Raw genomic sequence first — 21,102 nt, 5'->3', positions numbered from 1 at the left:
ATCGGCCCCACGGTGGGCGCCAATTGTTGATTGTGGTTCTCAACTATTCTGGGGTCGGTTTGGTAATTCGAGTTCAGAAGATTAAATTGATTGAATTTTATTAAGTTCTCAATTACAGTTCGTTCAGTTCGGAGGTCTCTCGACGAACTCAATACAATATTCAGGTCTTTATTCTCCGTGTCCCAAAAAGATCCCTTCTACAGTAACAATTCTACTATTTATAGTACATAAACGAGGAGATGTTCTAGGGCTTCTCGTTCAGCTCTCACCGCCTCTTGCCGCTGGGCTTCTCTCTTATGGGCCGCGCTGTCAGGCCAGGCCCATTTCGGCTAAGACCGTCGTAAACCGAGATTAATTGGGCCGGTTTCGGTCTTTAACCGGTCCGAACCCGGGAGCGGAGCGTACCACCAACATTGGCTGCATAGTATCACCGATTATGTCCACTTCACGCTCCACGATCAAATTTGGATTGGCCATGACATATCCGACCAAAAGTTGTAGAAAGCTTTTGCAAAAAACGGCCTCAAACCTCCCAAGGCCATACGTGTATATGATACACGTCTCTTCTTAAAAGACAAAAAGGTATCTCTGTATTTGTTTTATTCTTTGTTTAACTTGTTGATTTTTTTGTTTTGTAACATCTAACATAAAGTTCTTTTTTTAACCAACCAATTCACGCAGCTAGCTGAACTTGCGAAGGAATTTGGTTTAGGTGAAAGCGTTGGCCTTGGGGCTTGCAGCCAGAATATTGATGCTCTTAAGCGAATTGCAAACATCATGTCACTATATGTAAGTTTTTTATATATATATAAATAAATATATATATATATAAGCACATTCTTACATATAAGTTCTTCTTATATATAAGCAAGCAGTTCGGAAAATAACTGTTTGTTTGTTGTTTGTTTGCAGGAGCCGGAAAAGTTGAAGAAATATGTGGGAGGTCGTTTCCATCCCATCATTTCTTATCTCATGGATTTAACAAATGATGCACATGTAACTGGTCGTTTCAATGAACTAGCCATTGTTGAGAGGTAGGTAAGATGATTGTTTGGGTTGCTTGGATTGTTATGTTTTAGAAATAAACTTGAACTATATTCAGTTGTCTGAGTTATACAGTTTGAAAGATAAACTAATTGAAGCTTACACTTGAGCTAACTTTTAACAAACTAAAGAGATAGTGAGAAAAGAGTGTGATTCTGATGCTCATAAGTTTCATTTGGTATGTGATATTTCGGTCTTTTATGAAGATTAGAAGATAGGATTGACTTTTCGCTAATCTTTTGAGTTGAATTTGATTTAAAATTTTGCTTTATGCAGGGAGAAAGAACTGTCCCAAGGATCTTTTTGCACTGAACCAGAAGAGTCTGAATCTGGATTAGGCTTGCAGCAAGATTAGCTAGTTAAGAAGTTTCTGAATCTTTTATTAATTACTTTGCTTCTGTTTTCTGTCTTTTTTTTGTGTGTGTGTGGTTTTAAAAGTACTTTCTGGTTTTCTCAGCTGCTTAATGGTTTACCTATAACAGTATGATTGTATCCAAAGATTCAAGATTAAGCTGCTCGGCTCTTAATGTTAGGTTCTCATCCATTTTTTCTCAATGACCTTAAATTTCAGCAAAAATCAACGACACAACTAAAACCACCTCTACTCTTAATTTCTTAGTCTATTAATTGGTCAACTATCATAATTGGTCGACTAGTCCGCATCATATAACTGAAACGGTTCCATAAGCCGGCAAACAGATTAACATCTGGTTTGGTAGTTCAGTTCTTTATTTGTTCAGTTCTTTAACACCATCTCTCGAGTTAAAGATTTATCCAATCTACATAACTTTCAGAAAAAGGGGCAAAAATTCAGTTCCTAGGTAAAGAGAACATAGTATAGTTTCTAGTTTCTCCAAAAACTGGTAGAACACTAAAAACTATATAGTGACAGCAACTAATTAGTCGTTACAGTTTATTAGTGGATGACTAATTACTTTCAGTGCACTGATTCAAAACAAAATCATTCTACTGATTTAAAAAGATAATCACCCTCATGAACCACTAAATTATAGTTTCAAACTAAGGACAAACCTTACATCAAGAAACTTGAGTATATGATCCAAATATATTCAAACCTTTGCTGTGAGTATGAGAAGACTACCACACATTTTGCTGTTTCTGAGAATTGGATCGCTGATGAGGCACATTCTTGGTAGATTTTGCGGTATCAGCTTTAAGCCAGGACCTAATTAAGAGTCAGACAACTTTTGTTTCAGGTAAAATATGATAAATCCGACATGAATGATATGCAAAAATTAGTTCACACAAGAACACATTTATATATAACAGTTTAGTTACCCCTTCTGAATCTGTTATTTCAAAGGAACAAATTAGAGCAAAAGCATGAAATGGGTTAGCTTTAACTAGGCACCTAGGGTAAAAAAAAGTAGTTATATACAAATGAAGCATCTATGATAAGAACAAGCTACATTTCATCAATGCTGTATGAGTCCATTCAGATGGCAAATCCAAATAAAACAAGAGATAGCAATACATGAAACCAGTAGATGCGAGCTAATCTATGCCTTAGAAGTAGGGGCTATATCAGCACTGCAACTCACCATACAAGATGATATATTTGAGTTCTGGATTCTGGTTAGTGAGTTAGCAAAGACAGTCCATAGGTTCACTTCCAGGTTCTAGCATATAATGTGTATTATTGCCCCTTGTGAAGCAAAATGGAAGACAAATCAACTAAAGAGCATGACACACCTTCTGATTGCCACCAAGGATATGAAATCAAGTTCTTGAGTACAAAAAGTAGAGATTAAATCGAATAATACCTCCGAAGTGTTCTCTATTTATATCCTATCCTATGCAGAGAGACGAGAGGAAAGAACCTTTAGACGACTAACACCGACTGTCTTTTGTTTTTACATGAAAATGTTTTTATATATGTGTTTTTGTAATATTGTAGGGCTTTTTGAATCAAGAAGGGCTTGTTGTGGAACCTGTGCAATGCATGATCGGTCGGTTCATGGTCGAATGCTACAGATTACGTGTTTTGGGACGATGAAATTTTTGAGTTTGTCTTGATTCCAATGTTTTTTTTTTTGAGTTTGCCTACATATTGATTCTGATAACTGAGTTGTGTATCATAAAGATGTCAAGTTTTCTATAATCAAACATATCATATTGCTCTCTTGACCTCGTCTTGTAGATATGTGTACATATAATAAATCTCTTTGAGCTTGTGACAAATAAAGCTGCTTCCTCTTTTCTAAATGTATATCAGAAAAAGTCCTGCAATTTATCTCGGTTCATAAATTGAGTTCTTTGGAAGGCTTTTACAAGGGAAAAGGTTCTTCCATATCCCATCACTTTTCACGAAAATGACATGGAAACGTAAAATGCGTCCAGAAGTAAGATTCACCTCATTAATGCTTTCAAGCGAAGGTGGTTGCTCTGCAATCCGTTTCTCAAGGATAGTAAACTGTTTCAAGAAAGCATCTCCAGAAAGCTTTTGTCTAATCTCCCATCATGCAGCATATTAGTGACCAAACTTATTGTTGAAGCATCTCCACAGAATTTGCAACTCCTCATTTCCTTGATGAGTTTGACTGATGTTACTTCGTCACCATCTCTAAGATATGCCCTAATCAGCGTATTATATGGACCGCTATTTGGGATAGGCCCGTCTTCTTTCATTTTACTGAATAAGGCATATGCATCCTTCTTTAAGCCTTTCCTACATAAGCCCGAGATCATTGTAGTGTAGGTTACAACATTCGGTTTTACTCCTTTAAGGCTGAGGCTGCTAAACAAATCCCATCCATCTTCCACCTTACCAGCCTTGCACATTCCTTCAATGATGATACTATATGTAACAATATCAAGTTCCATTTCACTCTTCTGCATATCCTGAAATATGACCAATGCTTTCTCTAGCTTCCCGTTGTTACAAAGACCATTTAACAAAGTGTTGTATGTCCTAATACCACGAGGCACCCCACTAGAAACCATATGTTTGAAGATTTCTTGGGCATTATCACAATCGCCAGCTTGGAAATACCCTTGGATAAGAGTGGTATACGTGATTGTGTCACCAACAATTCCTCTTTGAGACATCTCCCTGAAGAGTTCCATACCATCTTCTACTCTCTTAGACTTACAAAATCCATTTATAAGAGTAGTATAAGTCACTACGTTTGGGAGAATACCTTTGCTAACCATCGAAGTAAACATCTCTTTGGCCTCGTCTAGACGATCGTTCAAGCAAAGTCCGTTGATCAATGAATTGTAAGTAATATTATCAGGATTTATAGACCTGTTAATCATCTCCTTGTATAATTCCTCAGCCTCCAAAAGCTTTCCCTCTTTCACAAACGCATCGATCAACGCACTGAAGGTGACAACATTGGGGTTGATTTTCCTCTCAATCATATCACTAAGTAGTCGAGAGGCATCACTCCATCTTCCGTAATTACAAAGGCAATTTATGAGAGAGTTGTAGGTAAAAACATCAGGTCTAACTCCTTTGTTCTCCATTTCATTGAATAGGTTGAGTGCGTCATTCACATCTCTGTATTTGCAAAGACCATCGATGATTGTGTTGTAGATCACAACATTTGGCTGAATTTTACCTTTCTCTATCTTCTTGAGGAGATCTAAAGCCAAATCCATATAACTTCTCTTACACACTCCATTTATCACCGCACCATAAGTAAGCAGATCAACTAAAGCCACTGCTTCGGAAGCTTTGTTGTTGAGAAAAAGCCCATGAATCAGAGTGTTGAATGTGACGGTATCAGGTTTGTATCCCAATTCCACCATTTGATCAAGCAGAGAGACTGCATCTGAAATCCTATTCCCATGGCAGTATCCATTGAGCAGCGTGGAAAGTGTGACAATGCTGGGCTCATGCCCGAGTTTCGTCATCTTCCCAAGAATAGCGAAAGCAGAAGAGAGCTGAGAGGAGCGGCAAAAACAGTTTATCAAAATATTGTAAGTGTAGAGATCATGTCGAATCCCCAGCTTGTGCATCTCTTCTCCCATAGAGATGACGACATCAAACTTCTTCATCTTCGCAATAGCACTCAACAATTTACTGAAGTCGACAATGGAAGGAAAAGGACGAGACTTTACCATCTCACCGAACAAACCAATTGCATCATCTAATTTAATATTCTGCAGAAACCCATTTCTAATCTTCTCTCTGTAATCACAACTATCACCAGAGAAAGCTCGTTCCCAGCAACGAAAATCGCAGGGAGAATTAGTTTCAGGAATACCTCTAACTAGAAGATTCCGGTGAACAAATCTCTTCGCTGTCGATGCAATCGCAAACTTCATCATCTCGATTTGGCTTCAGCTGATTAGGTTTGAAGGTTTCTCTCGAGAATCTTTTGCTCTAAATGAGCAGGTGAAGAAGAAGATGGATTTCCAGAGCCGTTGGATTATTTTGGTATTCGACGGTCAAGATTTCATCTTATCATGTTTGGTGACTCACGAGTTTTTGGTTTTGGTTCGATTGAGTCTCAAACAATCATTTTGGTTTCGGTTCAGTTGAGTCGCAGACATTTCAGACCAATAGTCAAAAATAGACATAACCATAGAAATCGATATAAACCAATTCGGGTTTGTCATAAACGAAACGGATCAAGAACAACTTTTTCAATATGAAAACGTAAACTGCATAAACAATAATCACAAGTCGATTCACCTCACAGTCACAGAGAAGATGGTTGGCAAGCCCACAAGTTGCAGATTCAATAGTCTCGAGGTCCTGTTGAATAAGAGATGGTTAATACTTAATAGTTTCTTTGACTTGTTGAATCGATGAGAATACATACCTCACTTCTATTTAGTTCACAAAGCTGACAATAACACTCTCCATACAAAAGTGTTAAATCTTTGGTGTTAATCTTAAAGTTGATTCTATGATCCTATGATCAGACTCAAGTCATTGAATTCCTTTAATCCACTTCATGAAACAAAAAGACAAGATCAATGATAAGGACAGATGTTTTTCTCAGAAATCCACAATTATTTAATTATTTCCATTTATAAAGTTGTAATTTGTAAGCTTTCTTTCCATATCCTCAAAAACACCAAAAATGTTTGTAAGCATTTTAGGGGTTCACTAATGTACATGCTCTTACAAAACTCCTTTATGAGAATATTACAAATCGCTACATTCGGGAGAATACCTTTGCTAACCATCAAAGCAAATATCTATTTGGCCTCCTGTAGACGATCATGAATGCAAAGTCCGTTGATCAATGAATTGTATGTTAAAATGTTGGGATCTATAGACCTTCCGATCATTTCCTCGTACAGTTTTTTTGGCCTCAAAAAATTTTCCCTCTTTTGCAAATGCATCTATCAATGCATTGAAAGTGACTGATAAATGCTAAAGCAAGAGTGAGCTGAGAGGAGCTGCAATAACAGTTTATCAAAATATCGTATATGTATACAGATCATATGAAATCCCCAACTTTTGCAACTTCTATCCCAGAGAGATGACAACATCAAACTCTTTCATTTTGGCAATTGCAGTCAACAATTTATTGAAATGAACAATGGAAGGTAAAGGACGAGACTTGACCATTTTGCTGAACAGACCAATCGCATCATCTATCTTAATATTATCGAGAAACCCAATTCTCAATAACTCTCTGTAATCATAACTGGCACAAGAGAAAGCAATTGCAAAATCTGGTTTCTGTCTGTAATCAACGGTCAATTTGATTCTTCTTCCAATCAGCATAAAGTACTATTTATTTATATACATAAAAATGATTATATGTCAAAGTAGAACTTATCATAGATTTTGGTTTACTTTAAGATCAAGGGCTATTCAACAGATTATTATGGTGTAAAGAACCTGGAATCTTATATTAAATTGAAAAAACGGTTTCTAGTCTATGATATCGGATAACATGTTAAATCCTAGGATTAAGTATCTTTACGACAAAAAAAAAAAGAATCTTTTACATGTGTGATGTGTTACTAAGATTATAAATAAAAATCGCTTCAATGTTGGTCTTGGGTTAAAGACCGGTTGTTTTTGGTTCTGAGAAATCCGGTTATTTCAAACCTTCTCACACATATGGAGTGTGCATTCCCAAGCACACAATCAGTCAAAATTAGTGTATTATCGGTTCAACTTCTAAATGTTTCCATCTTCCAATTTCGAAATGTAGCATTAACAAATTAGCCATTTTCTTCCCACACAAACAGCAAAGTGCATTAGCAAGAAAGTTAAAATAAAAAACCTCCTTTAACTTCAAACTCACGTTTACATTTGACCTAAATTACGAAACAATGACCCCTAATTACCCTCTTTTTTTCTCTACAATGAGTTTCTTCTAACTATCCCCACCCAAATATTCTACAAACAAGGTTAAAAACTACTTTAAAACCCCCATGTTTTTAACCTCTTAACTAAACCAAACTCCACAAGTTTGAGACTTTAAATCCGCCTCAACTGGTCCACACACGAGCTCGGATACACAACTACAGAATCTACACATAATCCGCCTTTGGTATGAGTACAATCGATTTGAGTCATCGAGAACTTTATCTTCGTAGACGAGCTTTTCCATTTCCCGACCACAAAGTCTCCAGCATGGTAATGATTCCAGTTTCCTAATTCGGTTAACTTGCATTGAGACGAAGAGTGTTGACCGTCATCGGTCCAGATTTGAAACCGAACCGGTTTAACTCCCCAACCATGAACCTGTTCAGTGTTGCAAACCTTCCAACCAAACCGCTTTCCCGGTTTGCCTAGCTGAAGCCTGAAGAAGACGCTGTAGGTTCCAGCTGGGAACGGGAAATCGATTTCTCCATCAACTTCAAACCACCAGATTTGCTGAACATATGCTACCGAAGAGAATCTGCAGGAATCACCCAAAAAGATTTTTAGTCCAATGAAGAATCATTACAAGATTCGATTCCATAAAAGCTGCCATTTTTCCATACAGAAAACCAAATTAGATCATCTAATAACTCTTAAGACAAGCTGCAACCAACATAGTATTGAAGAATTTGAATCAAAAGATTACGAGAGATTCTTATCAACGGTTCTATTGAAACACAGTCAAAAGAGCCATATATCTGCTCTGATGAGAAAGAGGGAGAAAAAAACGATGGTAAGTGAGAAAACTCACCGAGAATCATCAGTCGGAATGTGGCTCCAGTATCTCCGATCATCAATTCCGGTGATCGATAATCCCTTGGCCGATATGCATAAACAGAGATCACTGGTTCGTTTATCTACCCAAGCTTTCTGCAGAGGAAACATCCAAAAACTCGAATTAAAAACATAAACTTTCGAGTCTAATTCTCCAGGGAAAGCATCGGAAGAGAAAATCTTCTAGTCTTAGCTTATTTCGAAGGATGAGAAAATTTGTTTTTTTTTTTGCGAATCATTTTACAAATAGATCCCAAAAAATTCTTCTAAAAACAAATCTGAAAAGGGGAAAAATACAGAGAGAAGATGTATATATATATAAAATGAAAAAGGACAAACCTTGGTGCCTTCGTCGAAGGAATTAACACGAGAGAGAAAATTATAGATATCTCTTTTGCGCAGTTTTTCCGGGAAACCACCAAGGATTTTCTCGAGAATCAATCTGTAATCTGGAGGAAGCTTCGATTCCCAGACGGAATCAGCCCATGAAGCGCTACGGAAAGCCCTGTTTAGCTTCGAGAATCTACAGATCTCAACCGGATCCAAATTCTCGAGGATCAAAGCGACGCAACTTTCCGGCAAATCCCCAAAACCAAGCTTCAACAGACCTCGACTCCCAGAACAAGACGAAGACGACGAATCATTGTGAAAGAGAGAAAACCCCGAACCCATTCAATTTATTAAAACCCTGGGGAAAAAAAATAAACTTTTTTCCGATATGAATCGAAACCAAATAAAAAAACTGTTTAAGCCGTCGATTTTCAATCGGAAAACGGAAAAGTCATATGAAATTGCGAGACTTTTGTTGTGGGTTTCTTCTCTTGACGAAGAAATGAAAAATCTTGTCTCAGAAACAAAGCAAATGAAGAAAAGAAGGGTTTGGTGGTGACAGACAAATGGTGTAAAGGATTCGGATTTTGGACGGTGACGCAAATGGGAGGAGGATATGTGTATATATATATATATATGCTTCAACTCGAGGATGTATTAAATAAAAATAATTGTGGCAATTTTTATTGCTAACCAAATGTATTTTTTTTTTTTTGGTTTCTTGTACTTGTACTAGTATGGAAATAATCAGCTGGATTTTGGATATTGGATTTTGTTTTATCCGTTTTGTTCGTAAATTTACAATTACTGACCGTACATTTCTTTCCACATCCATATATTTTGTAATCTATGAGCTGTAAGAGTTAGATATATAACTATAAGTCTATTAAGACAAGTCTACAAGACTATTTATCCAAATAACGAAATAACTAAACATTTCAATATTTTTGTTTATCCCTTAATAACAATAAATCTTTTCATAAAGAAAAACTTAGTAACATATATTTATTCATTAATTTTTTCAAGGGTTTTCATTTCTATAATTATCATACATAATAAAAAACTTCATATTCTTTTTCGCTAGTTATTTTGTTTTTTTCTAACAATTATAAATAACTATTTTCACACACTCAACATTTTTCCAACAATGCTGTCAAATAAAAAATACCAATAAATATAAATCAATAATTCAATGTACTAGTTAAATTGATTTTTGCACCACCTCACAAAAAGTTTCGACAACAAAAAGATTTTCAGTTTGTTCAAACATCATTCATAACACTTTGAGATATATGTCTTTATTTTAATTAATATATGATGTATAAAATATTAAAACTATATACTAACAAATAAGGAAAAATCATATACATATATATATTAACACAAAAAATTATTTATCTTTACACGAATTTTTCATGCTGTAGTTTTAAACATATAAAATAATTAAATTTTATCTCATAATAATTTTACATGCGTTTTTCATGTTATACTATTAATTTTCATTAATTATTATAGCCTCTCACAAAAAAATCAAAAAAAAATTCAATTTGGTCAAATATCATTTATAACATTTAAGATATATATATATATATATATTTAATTAATATATAAAAACCTAAAAATAAATTTTAATAAATATATTATGTATCACAAAAATTTATTTATGTGTACACGAGTTTTTCATGCTATACTTTTAAATGCATAATAAGTATATTTGGATTTTATACCATAATAACTCTACACGCTTTTTTCATGTTATAGTATTAATTATATAAATTTATTATTATATAATCTATATTATTATTATATGCAATATATTTTGAAGTTATTTTTGTGAACAACATACATTATACATATTTGATTTATGATGCTAACAAAATAATTATAGTAGCATAAATGTCTTAATTTTTTTATGTTTTGAGTATAACACTTACACAATACATATTTTGTTATGGTATAGTTTTAAACACATAAATATATTGGAATTTAATATTATTATAACTTCATACGGATTTTTCATGCTATAGTTTTAAATTTTAGAAATATGAATTTTATTATTCAAACATAATATATTTTAAATATATATTTTATCAATAGTATGTATATGTCGATTTGAATTCAGGTGGTAATACAATAATGACATTCGTAAAAACGTAACTAGGCTAATAAAGATCATTTAAAATTAAAAAATATTCCTAACTTTCTTTACAAAAACTAAAATGAGTAGTTGAAAGATTTCTAATTTTTTTATTTGATAATATATTTATTAGTTTATTTTTATTTATTATTTTATCTGTTTCAAGTATAAGTCATTTTAAGTGATTACATATATATATATATATATTAATAATTATGAAACAAAAATAAAACATAAAACGATATATATTTACAATGGGGGAGTAGAATTTAACTAAAATAATTCTAGAAAATAAGTTACTCCGAAAGGATAGTTATCCCTAATATTAAAATGTATATAACTTTAAATCTTATAATCCTTACAAATTATATTTTCTATTGACCAGCTTATATCTACACAACAAAAAAAAATACTGTTTTCTTCTTTTTCTAAGTATGTATACCCGTCGATAAGTATTTAAAATTTCTGAGATCTGCTGAATTATAAAAAAATAGGGTATATGGTATTGGTACGGTAAACACACAAAAATGGACTGGTAACAAACGCGTATGAGAATAAGACTATGATTATTTGTAGTTTATAGTAGTTTATTATTATTTTTTTTATTAAAAGGTCTAACAGTAGTTTATTTTAGTTCGCTAAAAAAAAGTAGCTTTTAAATATGTTTTTCTCGAAAATTCTACTTTATTAGCCAGTTAAGATTTTTTTTAAAAAAAAATTTCCAAAAATTTAAAGTATTTTAACCAATTTTTAAATTAAAAAAAAATCAAAGAAAACAGGCCTAAAAGTCATATTTTATGGTTCATCTTCAAAAATTTGTTTGTTCACCAAGTTTATTTTTGTTTTTTTTTGGTAAATAACAATATTATCCATAAAACTAAAATATATAACAAAATTCAACAATTCAAAAACTAAAAACTAAAATTGAAAAAACCAAAAACCCATTTAAACTTTCATTATCATTAATGGCTTTAGTTTTAATTTTTTTTTTTTTATGTCTACTTATAGTTTTTTTTTTCTAGAGTCAACGAAAGTTTAAGTCATTTCAAAATTCCTGGGACAAAAATTTATTAATTATGTATTATAAGAAGATTTAATAATTTTCTTAAAATATATATAAAAATAATTTTATTGAATGGTCAAAATGGGTCAAAATATAGACGAAACGGTTGTTTCTATTTTTATGTTTTGAGCAGTTTTTCTTTCTTGTAACGTTTTTACTAAATTATTGATAGTTGGATCTGACAAAAAAAAATTAATGGAATTCAACGGTAGTTACTCCGAATCCAATGAAAAATCTAATGTATATGACGATATATATAATAAAGAAAATGAAACAGATATTAAGTTCAACTCTAAGAAAGATTGAATTTCTGAAGTGATAATCACTCCAAATCCCATAAATAAAAACCTCTAAAGCAAAGACAATAGGAGGAACGATTAAGAAAAGAAATCTAAGAACAAATTTCCGCCAACAACCGCTAAACACATTCAATTAATATATAGTTCAAAGCGGTGTTGCTGCAAATTAATGTTGATCATATATAGCATAGTATTTTCTCTTGTCGATTTTTTATAATTCTTTCAATTTGAACCAGTTAAAATTCATTCACAAACAAAATATAACACTAGAAAACAGTGGAATATGTACTAGCTCTTTTTACAAAATATCATATATATAGCATGCTTAAACCATAACAGTATCAGAACAAATGCAGTACGACATGGTACATATAAACAACACAGAAAACAATATTTGAAGATTTTTACAGGTTCGGTTGATAATTTTTCCGAACTTCCTAAACTATGAATGTATTCGTCTTCCTACAAATAATATTATGATATTATTTACAGAATAAGAATGGACTAAGAAATGTAGCGATACATGGCTGGAACGTTAGAACAAAATACATTTCATTGTTTTCTATTGATTGGGTAAAGAATCCAAGCGAAAGCACTAACTGTCAGCCCAAAAAGACAAACTCACATGCAATGTGCAATTAGCTGGCATGTTTTTGTTGGTCCGATTGGCAATTTTTACTATTATTTATTTCCTCGGTTATAACCTCAGACAGGTGTTCATAGTAATGTCTAGAACTTATACAAAGATATTGTATAAATTTCGCCATTCCAAACGTCTATAATAATCAAGTATTACTATCGAATATCCAGTACAAAAACTATAATGATCTTTTAATCCACAAAATAATATCCAACTATCGAACCACAATGAATTTGTTAATGTTCTTATTTACTTTTTGGTTGTCGTGTTAACTTTTTTTTTTTGTAGTAACCTGATTTTTTTGAAACTTAATTTATTTAGTACAAACCACATTTACGAACTATACATATCTACTAGTTTAGAAGAGATTTCATACGATCCAACTCAAAATAATAAAACCTAAAATCACAATGTGAATGTAAACAAAATAAAACATCTAAAACGAGATGTTCTTGTATAACCTTTGACCTGCGAATAACCAGAAAACTACATAAAATATATAATCTCTGAAAGGAATGTAATAAAAATAACAAGAATTTGACCTAGAGAAGGCCAAACAAATAAATAACACTAGCCCCTGGTTATCGCCGAAAGTTGCAATTATTTTGAACTAAAAGTATTCCATAATAGTTACAAAGAAAGCACTGAGCCTTATGTCGTTTCACATAAAATATCTGTTATGATGTTTTTTAGCGATAGAATGTTTCGTAACTCATAAGGAATTGTGAACATTCTCCTTAGTCTGATTCTGTACTTTAATTTTTAATTTACTGCAACATTTCACTGTTCTTTTTCTGATATTTGATATCCAAGTATTTTTTTCTGTCAACAAAATATTTAGTTATGTGATAAGTTATCACTATATCTCACCATCTCGGAAAATCATATGACAATTATTTAGCTCGGCTTGACCACTAGACATATTAAATGATTAAACTGACCATTGGAACATAGAATAAAAGAAAAAAAACGTTCCATAATTCGAAAGACCAGAAGTGGAAAACATGGAACGTGTGAATGTACGTGTTCGTGTTGCCGACGTGGGACACTCGTCTCTGACGATGCAAATATAGGACCATTCGCATCTCCCAAAATAATCTTATTTTAAAATCAAGATCGAATTATCCAATTTCTGACGTTTATTTGAGGTTGTTTGGTCAAATGCACCAAAAACATTATATTCAATAAGTTGTTAGATTTGGCGGGGAAATAAAATAATCAATTGATAAACCCGTTTAGTACTTTTTTTTTCACTATAGATCGACTTTGTTTGCTAACTAGAAATCTGCAAACTGCGCATATATATTGTGTGACAAACACATTCATTCATTAATTATATATCTATCAATCCACATATAAGGGATATATTTCTGTCACAAACACATTCATTCACTTCACAAAAATTAAGTTGGAAAAACCAAAAAGGGTGGTTTAGTGGTAGTATAAAGGGGTTGGTATCTTTGTCTCCTGAGCTCTCAAATTTACTTAGGATGGAGGGTTATTCTTTAAATCAGAATATCTAAAGACTGACTCTATATATTGTGGAAGATATATAAAAGGTCTGGAACTCCTACCATTTTTTTATAACCAAAAAACTCACGAAGCGAGTACTCTCTAAACCATGAAACTATTTGAGTTAAATCCATTATTATATAACAAATTGTGTACATCAAATTTTTCTTTTAGACCAAATTATCGAGATAGAATCCAGCTTGAAACTAGTAATAAGATTTTTAAAAAATCTGGCTGAATAACTAGCCTGTAATAGTATTTACTATTTTGAAAAAATACTCATTTTATGGGTAAATTAATATTATAAACCACAAAATAGTCTGCTTAATTCAGCTTGCTCGTATAAAAAAATCGGGCAGAATCAATTGTTGACCAGAAAAAAGACCATCAAATTGCTAAATAGTAATTTTAAAAACTTTCTTCTGATGCTATATTTTTGGCCGAAAGATTACGGAATGAATAAGCAACCAAAGACGACCTTGGAAAATGATTTTTAAAACAGGATAATTAAAGAACATAAACTAAATAATAAGATAATTTATGTGATTGGAAAGTTGGGAATCCACTATGCATATAGTGATGTCATGTACAATTCTCTTCATCAACTTCTTGTAGTATGATCCCATGCTCTTGTAATTCATTTTAAAGTAATAAAGTTTTTTCAGTATTTGGATAGGCTACACGTAGGTATTCTATTAAAATCCATTATAAAAACATTGTACTCTAGTATTTGAATGTTTCTATTAGTACCAATTCGAATATCAGTAATGTTTTAAGTAATACTTTATCTCACACAGTCACAGACATATATTTTGCGAACAAAATTGTGTACAATTCTTTTTTGACTATTTATTATGAGTACGTGCAATTATTTTTACAACTAGGAATTAACCTGCATATTATGCAGGATAATATTTTTTAATTATCTTGAAATTTAATTTATTTTTTTTGTTAAATTAAATTGGTGACAAAAGTTCTTTACCAAAAAATATAAATAAATAAAATTGGTGACAATTAGATAACAATACCTATATAAATATCACACAACTGATATTTACTTGTATATATATTATTATGCGGTTTAATTATTAGTAGCTTTTTTAAATATGAAAGTGATATGATATTAATATATATATATATATTTATATACATACCAACATGGATTAAAATCTATATATATATATATTCATAAAATAAAAATTTAATTGTGAATATTTTATTAGAGATCAAACTATCATTTTTAGTTAATAACTTATATAATATGTGTTAACAATGGTTATATATAGGATTGTCAAAATGGAAAACCCGTCTACTTAATATATTTCACAATTTACTAAACTATTTTTTTGGCCAACCCGTTAAAAAAAAATAATTTAAATTTTGAAAACATAATTTCATTTTTTATATAAATAATTGAACTGATTTTCGAAAATGATACTAAATAATAATGGAAATACAAATGAAAAAAATATTGCAAAAGTTTAAATTGATTTTTTCATATATATGGATTGATTATTATTTAAAACAATAGAATATATTTTAATATTTTAATAAGTAAAGAAATTAAATATACTTTTGATTTATATCCATATATTTAATTGAACTTTCTATATTTTTAAAGTTTGTTTAAGTAATATCTTCTAAATAAAGGTTTATTTATGTAATATCTTATAAATAAATATTTATTTATGTAAAATATTCTGTAATATTTTACAAATAAAGGTTCATTTATGAATGTCTACTCAAATAATAATATAGAGAATATAGAGATGTACCACTTGAGACCCAAAAACAAAACCAAGATGATTATTTTAGTTTTAGGCTTTTAGCAATAATATTTTTGACGAAATTGTATGTTTCTCTTCTGGTATAAACTGTTGATGCTTTTATTCAGCACGAGAACAACTGTACCGGTACAAGTGCCTCCAAGGAGTCCTCGTGTGTGTTCGACGAACACGTAAAAACCTCTTTCTCCATTAATTATTATGTTTCTATTGTTTGATAATGACTGTGTATCTCTCAGAACTGATTTTATTTATTCATCTTGATAATGACTCATATTTCTTTAACATATAACAATTTATCTATTATAACGAAATATTTGACAATTGCTTATAGTACATGTCTTTTTAACAAATTTAGTTCAATATTTTTGCAATTTACTTCTTATTGGTTGACTGAACATTCTAGTGACCACAAAATATAATGATTTCAAATTTAATCACCACTCCCCAGTGACCTACTTTCCGACCAACCTCGTTGTATGGCTCTCCATAAGCCTTCAATACCAACAATATATCGTTAATCGAAAAATAATTTCCTTTATCATTTTATCGAAAAATATATATGTAATTTTCGAAGATCCATTTGGACCATTTCAATAAGTTTCTTTCTATTTCGAGAGTGACATATGAGTGATAAGAGTCGAGCTTAGGCGACAAAAGATTAGAACAACATAATATCAGAATTTGTTCAGAACAGACAAAAAAAATCATCAGAACAACTGTAAAATAGGAAATTAAAAATTAAAAAATTAAAAATATATATGATAAGGACATTATCGACGGAACATAGAAGAAGTACGTAGGAGACAAACTCCGTGCAACTTGTCCTTTGTTTTTATTCTCATAGGCATAGCATAAAACTATGTTCAAGTTGGTACCTTCTTGAGGTTAGAATCTTTGCAACATTTTTTTTTTCCTAAATACATATTTCACAATTTTTGAGCTAATTTTCACCCAGAAAAAAATTCTAAATAAATAATGGTATTGATTTGAAATCACTACTAATCTAAAAGTACTTCCGTGCGTCTAACCTAACAAAAAAAGAAAACATATACTAAACACTGAAATAAACATGTTTTCTCACAACAATCTACTATTTGATTTTCAATAGTTATTATATTACATTACTAACTAATTTATTTTACTAAATTTTGTTTACGGTGATTGTTTTAATTTGGTCATTGTATTAAAATAATTTATTAATATTACAACCTAAAAATATGGATATTCTCTATTTCCTTTAAGTACTTAGAATAGTATATAAATGATTTTCTCGTTAACTTAGTTCAAAGTTTGATTGTCTAGCGAATCTGACTTACATTATTTTCAACCATTAAAACCATTAATGCAGTCTTCTTTTAAGTTTTAACACAAAGAGAATCATTACTACAATCTAGCCATTACTAGTCAGAAAGACAGAAACTATCGATCGCAAGCTAATACAAAAACAGACAATGAAGACTTCCTCCTAATAATGGGCCGACCTCAGACAAGGCCCAGAATAACAATCATAATATGACACTAATGACAGTAGAGGTTAAGTTTTTCCTTTCTCAGGCATATATTTGTTGCTTTAATTTCAAAGAAAAATATCTTAAAAATTTAATAAATTAAAATATCATTAAGCTTTCTAGCTGTAGATTCATATAACTGCTTTACTTTTTATTGGTTAAAGAATAAAAAACTTCATACTAATACAAAATATTTCTTCCACTTACATGCAAAAATTCCAAACTAAGACAAAATATTTCTTCTAATCATTAAATTTTTATAAAAGAAATTTTCGTACCCCCAAGAAAAAAGAATAAAAGAATAAAATCAAATTTTCCCCTATTTTTTTTTAAAAAAACCATTTTCCTCTTTCTCTAAAGTCTCTAAAAACCCTAAATGTATAAGATTTCTTTTTATTTAAAACGAAGAACTCCCTCCGATTCCGGCGATAGCCCAAGCCGAGATCGTGTAAAGCGGCTGATCTGACCACCGTAACGTGACTCCACCTCCGCCTCCAACGCCGTCTTCATCGCTTTGCTCGACATTGAAGAATCCTTCGTTGCCAGATCCATACATCCTAAGCAGCATCTTGCTCTGCAAAACCTCCCTCTCCGAGACGCCTAAACTCCGAAACCCTAATTGCTCCATCATCCTCCTCCAATGGCGAAAACCCACATGCCTCTCTTGCCGATGACTCCCTTCGCACGCCACAATGTTCCTGATCTCTCTCCCGAACAACATCTCCTCGATTTTGACTCTGATCAAGCTATCCGTACCCAGATTGGTGTGAATCGCGTCGAAAATCGCCGAATAGTACTTGAGCGAGTTACAGACTCGCGTCTCGAGCTGCATCGAGTTGTGTTCCGCTTCCTGCTCCGCGATTACGAGAGCGACTGGGTTCGTGCTTCTGATCAAACCCACGAAATCCCTAATCGCCCCTCCCGTTCCATCGTAGAGCGTCTTGTGCATCTGCAAAACGCAGTTTACAGCGACTGATTCTCCTTCCTTGACGTGAAGCATCCATAGCCTAACGTCCTCGAGCCTATCAACAACGGGATGAAACTCGAATTGAAGGTTCATCGCCTCTGCGAATCCATGGAGACGATCTCCGGTCTCGTTGAGCTCGAGTTTGGATTCTCCGATTCCAGTGATACGCACGTGTTGCGGTGGATTTGACCTTGAAGCTAAGCTCTGGAAGAAGCTAGGCCATTGTAAACCTTGCTTGATGTCGAAATCGATTATGTGGACTCTCTCTTTTCCTTCGAACGCTCTGAGTAACATCTCGTTTGCTGTGAAATGAATGAACTTTGGAATCGGTGTCACTTGATTCAAGAACCTCAATGCGTTTCCTGATTCGTCCTCGACTGTTCTCTCGAACTCACGAGGCGGTGCGATGTGGAAGATGTGAGGCCACATACGAGCCACTCGAAGAGCCAAAGCTTCAATGTAGTAAGATATGAGTCGAGTCATTGGTGTTCTTCCTCTAGGTGATGCAAGATCACCGGTTCTCGCGATGAAATGGTTGATCGCAGCTATGTTCCTTGTTCTGATCGCTTCTAAGCATCCAGTAACCAAATTCACGAGCTCGAAATCCCTCTGCAGATCGTTCCTGTGATTGTTGTTGTTGTTGATGTTTTCGCTGGTTCTTTCCTCTGCGTTGCCTCGGTGTGAATATGGATTCCTTGAACCATTTGTAGGTTCTTGAACTCTGTGTCTTAAGCTATGACTCTCTGATGATGCGCTTGTTGATGATCCAGATGCTTCCTTAACTGCTGCAGGACGGCTACTCTCAATGTCCTTATCGCCTAAACCAGCTAACTCAGTTATCACCGACGAGTTAACCCAGTTTGGATTACTCGGTAAAGGCTGAGAGATCACTTCGCTTGGCGCAAAACAAACTTTTTCCTCATCATCACCTGAACAAGTCAGAGTAAAAGGTAGTCCTGGAGATGTGTTCTGCGCAGTGAAATGCTCAAACCAGAAACTCCTACTATGATCATCCTCGGTTTCGCCTCTTTGCCTCTTCACTCTGCTCAGACAAGACTCGTCCTCCTTGTCCTCCTCCGCCAATCTCTTCAGACTCTTCTTCCCTCTGTTGTTGTTGTTGTTGTTCCAAGAAAACCCGTCTCCACTTCCTCTTGTTGTTGCCAAAGGTGGAAGCTTTATGCTCTGCTTAAGTGAACAACCACCGGTCTTGCGCTCAATAGGTTTGTTGCTGTTGTTGTTGTTGTTGTCGAGTGAGATGCTTCTTCCAAGTGGTCGGTTCGAAGGTGTTTCCTTGCGAGAGAAGCTACTACTGCAGGGTAAGTCCAATCTCTGTGTGTTCATGGGAAAATGCACTGCTACTGCTGCTGATGTTGCTGCTACTGCTTCACTCCTTAATCTTCGGGTCGGGGACAACAATGAAGAGCTTGAACAACCTGCCAACATCCTCTACAAAATCTACCCACCCAAATATCTAAATTCCAGGTTTCTTGATTCTTACAGAATGTGAGAGATGCTCTAAGTGTCTGTGTGTGTGTGTGTTTGCACAAACAGCAATTGATGAAAAAAAATGGAATCCGATGAATAAAGAATCAAAATCAAAAGGGTGTGTTTTTTTATCCTGTTTTTCTTATGTTATGAAATCAAAGTGAGTCCTATGATGAAATAAAAAGAATGAATTGTTGTCAAATCAAGGTGAAAAGAAAAGAATGATTTTTTTTGGTTGGTGTGACTTAATATGCAAATTTGAGAAGAAAAAAAATGATGAATGAAATGAATCCCCTCCCCAAAATGAACGAAGAAATCTATATTCAAATAAAGAATGAAAGAATCGAACTAATCTAAAACTTGCTCAAATCAATCTACCATAAAACAATCATCGGATTCCTCAAGCTTTTTTTTTCTCAAACAAAATCTTATTTAGATGATAATGACGACCAACGAATTCACATCATCATGAACAGAGGATTCTGTTGAAGAAGAAGAAGATCACGAAGTTGCTGGGTTCCGTTGATGAACAGACTCGAAAGTTGTAGTAAACCCGGTTCTCCATTTGGATTTCCCATTCCGGTTTGCCAATATCCCCAGATCAAGAAACTTCCTCAGATCATCCAGAAACACCAAAACACAAAACCCAGATTAGAAAATCACTCAGAGATTCCTGAAACTCTTCGAAAGTCCTAAATCTAGGATCAAAAACTCTCAAAGATTGTTCCTTTTCTCCTCTCTCTCTCTCCCCCTCACTCTGTTTCTCTCTCTCCCTCACTCTGTTTCTCTCTCACTCTCTCTCTCACTCACTCACTTTTGTTTCTCTCTCTAACACTCTACAGATTGTGGTACCATACAGCTTCTTCTACTAATACCATACTTCACCTACTTTTTTAGTTTGTTTTCTTCTTGGGACATCGAGAATTGAAGTTGGCACTTTTCTTTTTACAGTAATTCTTTTTTTTTTAGGGTTGGGCAGAGTGAGTGGTACACGAGGCAATCTGGATGTTTCTGAGCCGTTGGATCTTCAGAATCTGACGGTGGAAAATGGTTGTGGGGTTTAGTGACCGTTTGTATGTTGTCGGAGAAATATGACCGTTGGGGTGAGGAAGAAGAGTGTTGGGTGTGTACGGACATCAATGAAGTCTGATTGGGAAAGCCAAAAAAAAAAGGGAAAACGACTTTATATACACAC

The 21,102-nt window shown here is 33.3% G+C and overlaps 3 protein-coding genes across 3 annotated transcripts; all 3 read right to left on the bottom strand.

The window, feature by feature from the left end:
* Nucleotides 1-2,124: 2,124 nt before the first annotated feature.
* On the bottom strand, nucleotides 2,125-5,351 carry LOC18010312 (pentatricopeptide repeat-containing protein At1g63330). The gene is made up of 2 exons (XM_006391721.2): nucleotides 3,419-5,351; nucleotides 2,125-2,230 (listed from the first exon to the last, which is right to left on the bottom strand). The coding sequence occupies exon 1, from the start codon at nucleotides 5,338-5,340 to the stop codon at nucleotides 3,484-3,486; it is 1,857 nt and encodes a 618-aa protein (XP_006391783.1). The 5' UTR covers nucleotides 5,341-5,351; the 3' UTR covers nucleotides 2,125-2,230; nucleotides 3,419-3,483.
* A 1,885-nt stretch (nucleotides 5,352-7,236) lies between these two features.
* Nucleotides 7,237-9,102, bottom strand: LOC18010311 (F-box protein PP2-A11). The gene is made up of 3 exons (XM_006391720.2): nucleotides 8,519-9,102; nucleotides 8,157-8,275; nucleotides 7,237-7,883 (listed from the first exon to the last, which is right to left on the bottom strand). The coding sequence occupies exons 1-3, from the start codon at nucleotides 8,849-8,851 to the stop codon at nucleotides 7,460-7,462; spliced, it is 876 nt and encodes a 291-aa protein (XP_006391782.1). The 5' UTR covers nucleotides 8,852-9,102; the 3' UTR covers nucleotides 7,237-7,459.
* Nucleotides 9,103-17,620: 8,518 nt separating this feature from the next.
* Nucleotides 17,621-20,743, bottom strand: LOC18010333 (scarecrow-like protein 28). Its single transcript, XM_006391719.2, has one exon. The coding sequence runs from the start codon at nucleotides 19,863-19,865 to the stop codon at nucleotides 17,853-17,855; it is 2,013 nt and encodes a 670-aa protein (XP_006391781.1). The 5' UTR covers nucleotides 19,866-20,743; the 3' UTR covers nucleotides 17,621-17,852.
* Between the last annotated feature and the right edge of the window lie 359 nt (nucleotides 20,744-21,102).

This window comes from Eutrema salsugineum, unplaced genomic scaffold, assembly GCF_000478725.1.
Source record: "Eutrema salsugineum unplaced genomic scaffold, Eutsalg1_0 scaffold_8, whole genome shotgun sequence".
Taxonomy (NCBI): domain Eukaryota; kingdom Viridiplantae; phylum Streptophyta; class Magnoliopsida; order Brassicales; family Brassicaceae; genus Eutrema; species Eutrema salsugineum.
Note: the sequence above shows the minus strand (reverse complement) of the source record. Positions and strands in the feature narration are given on the sequence as shown.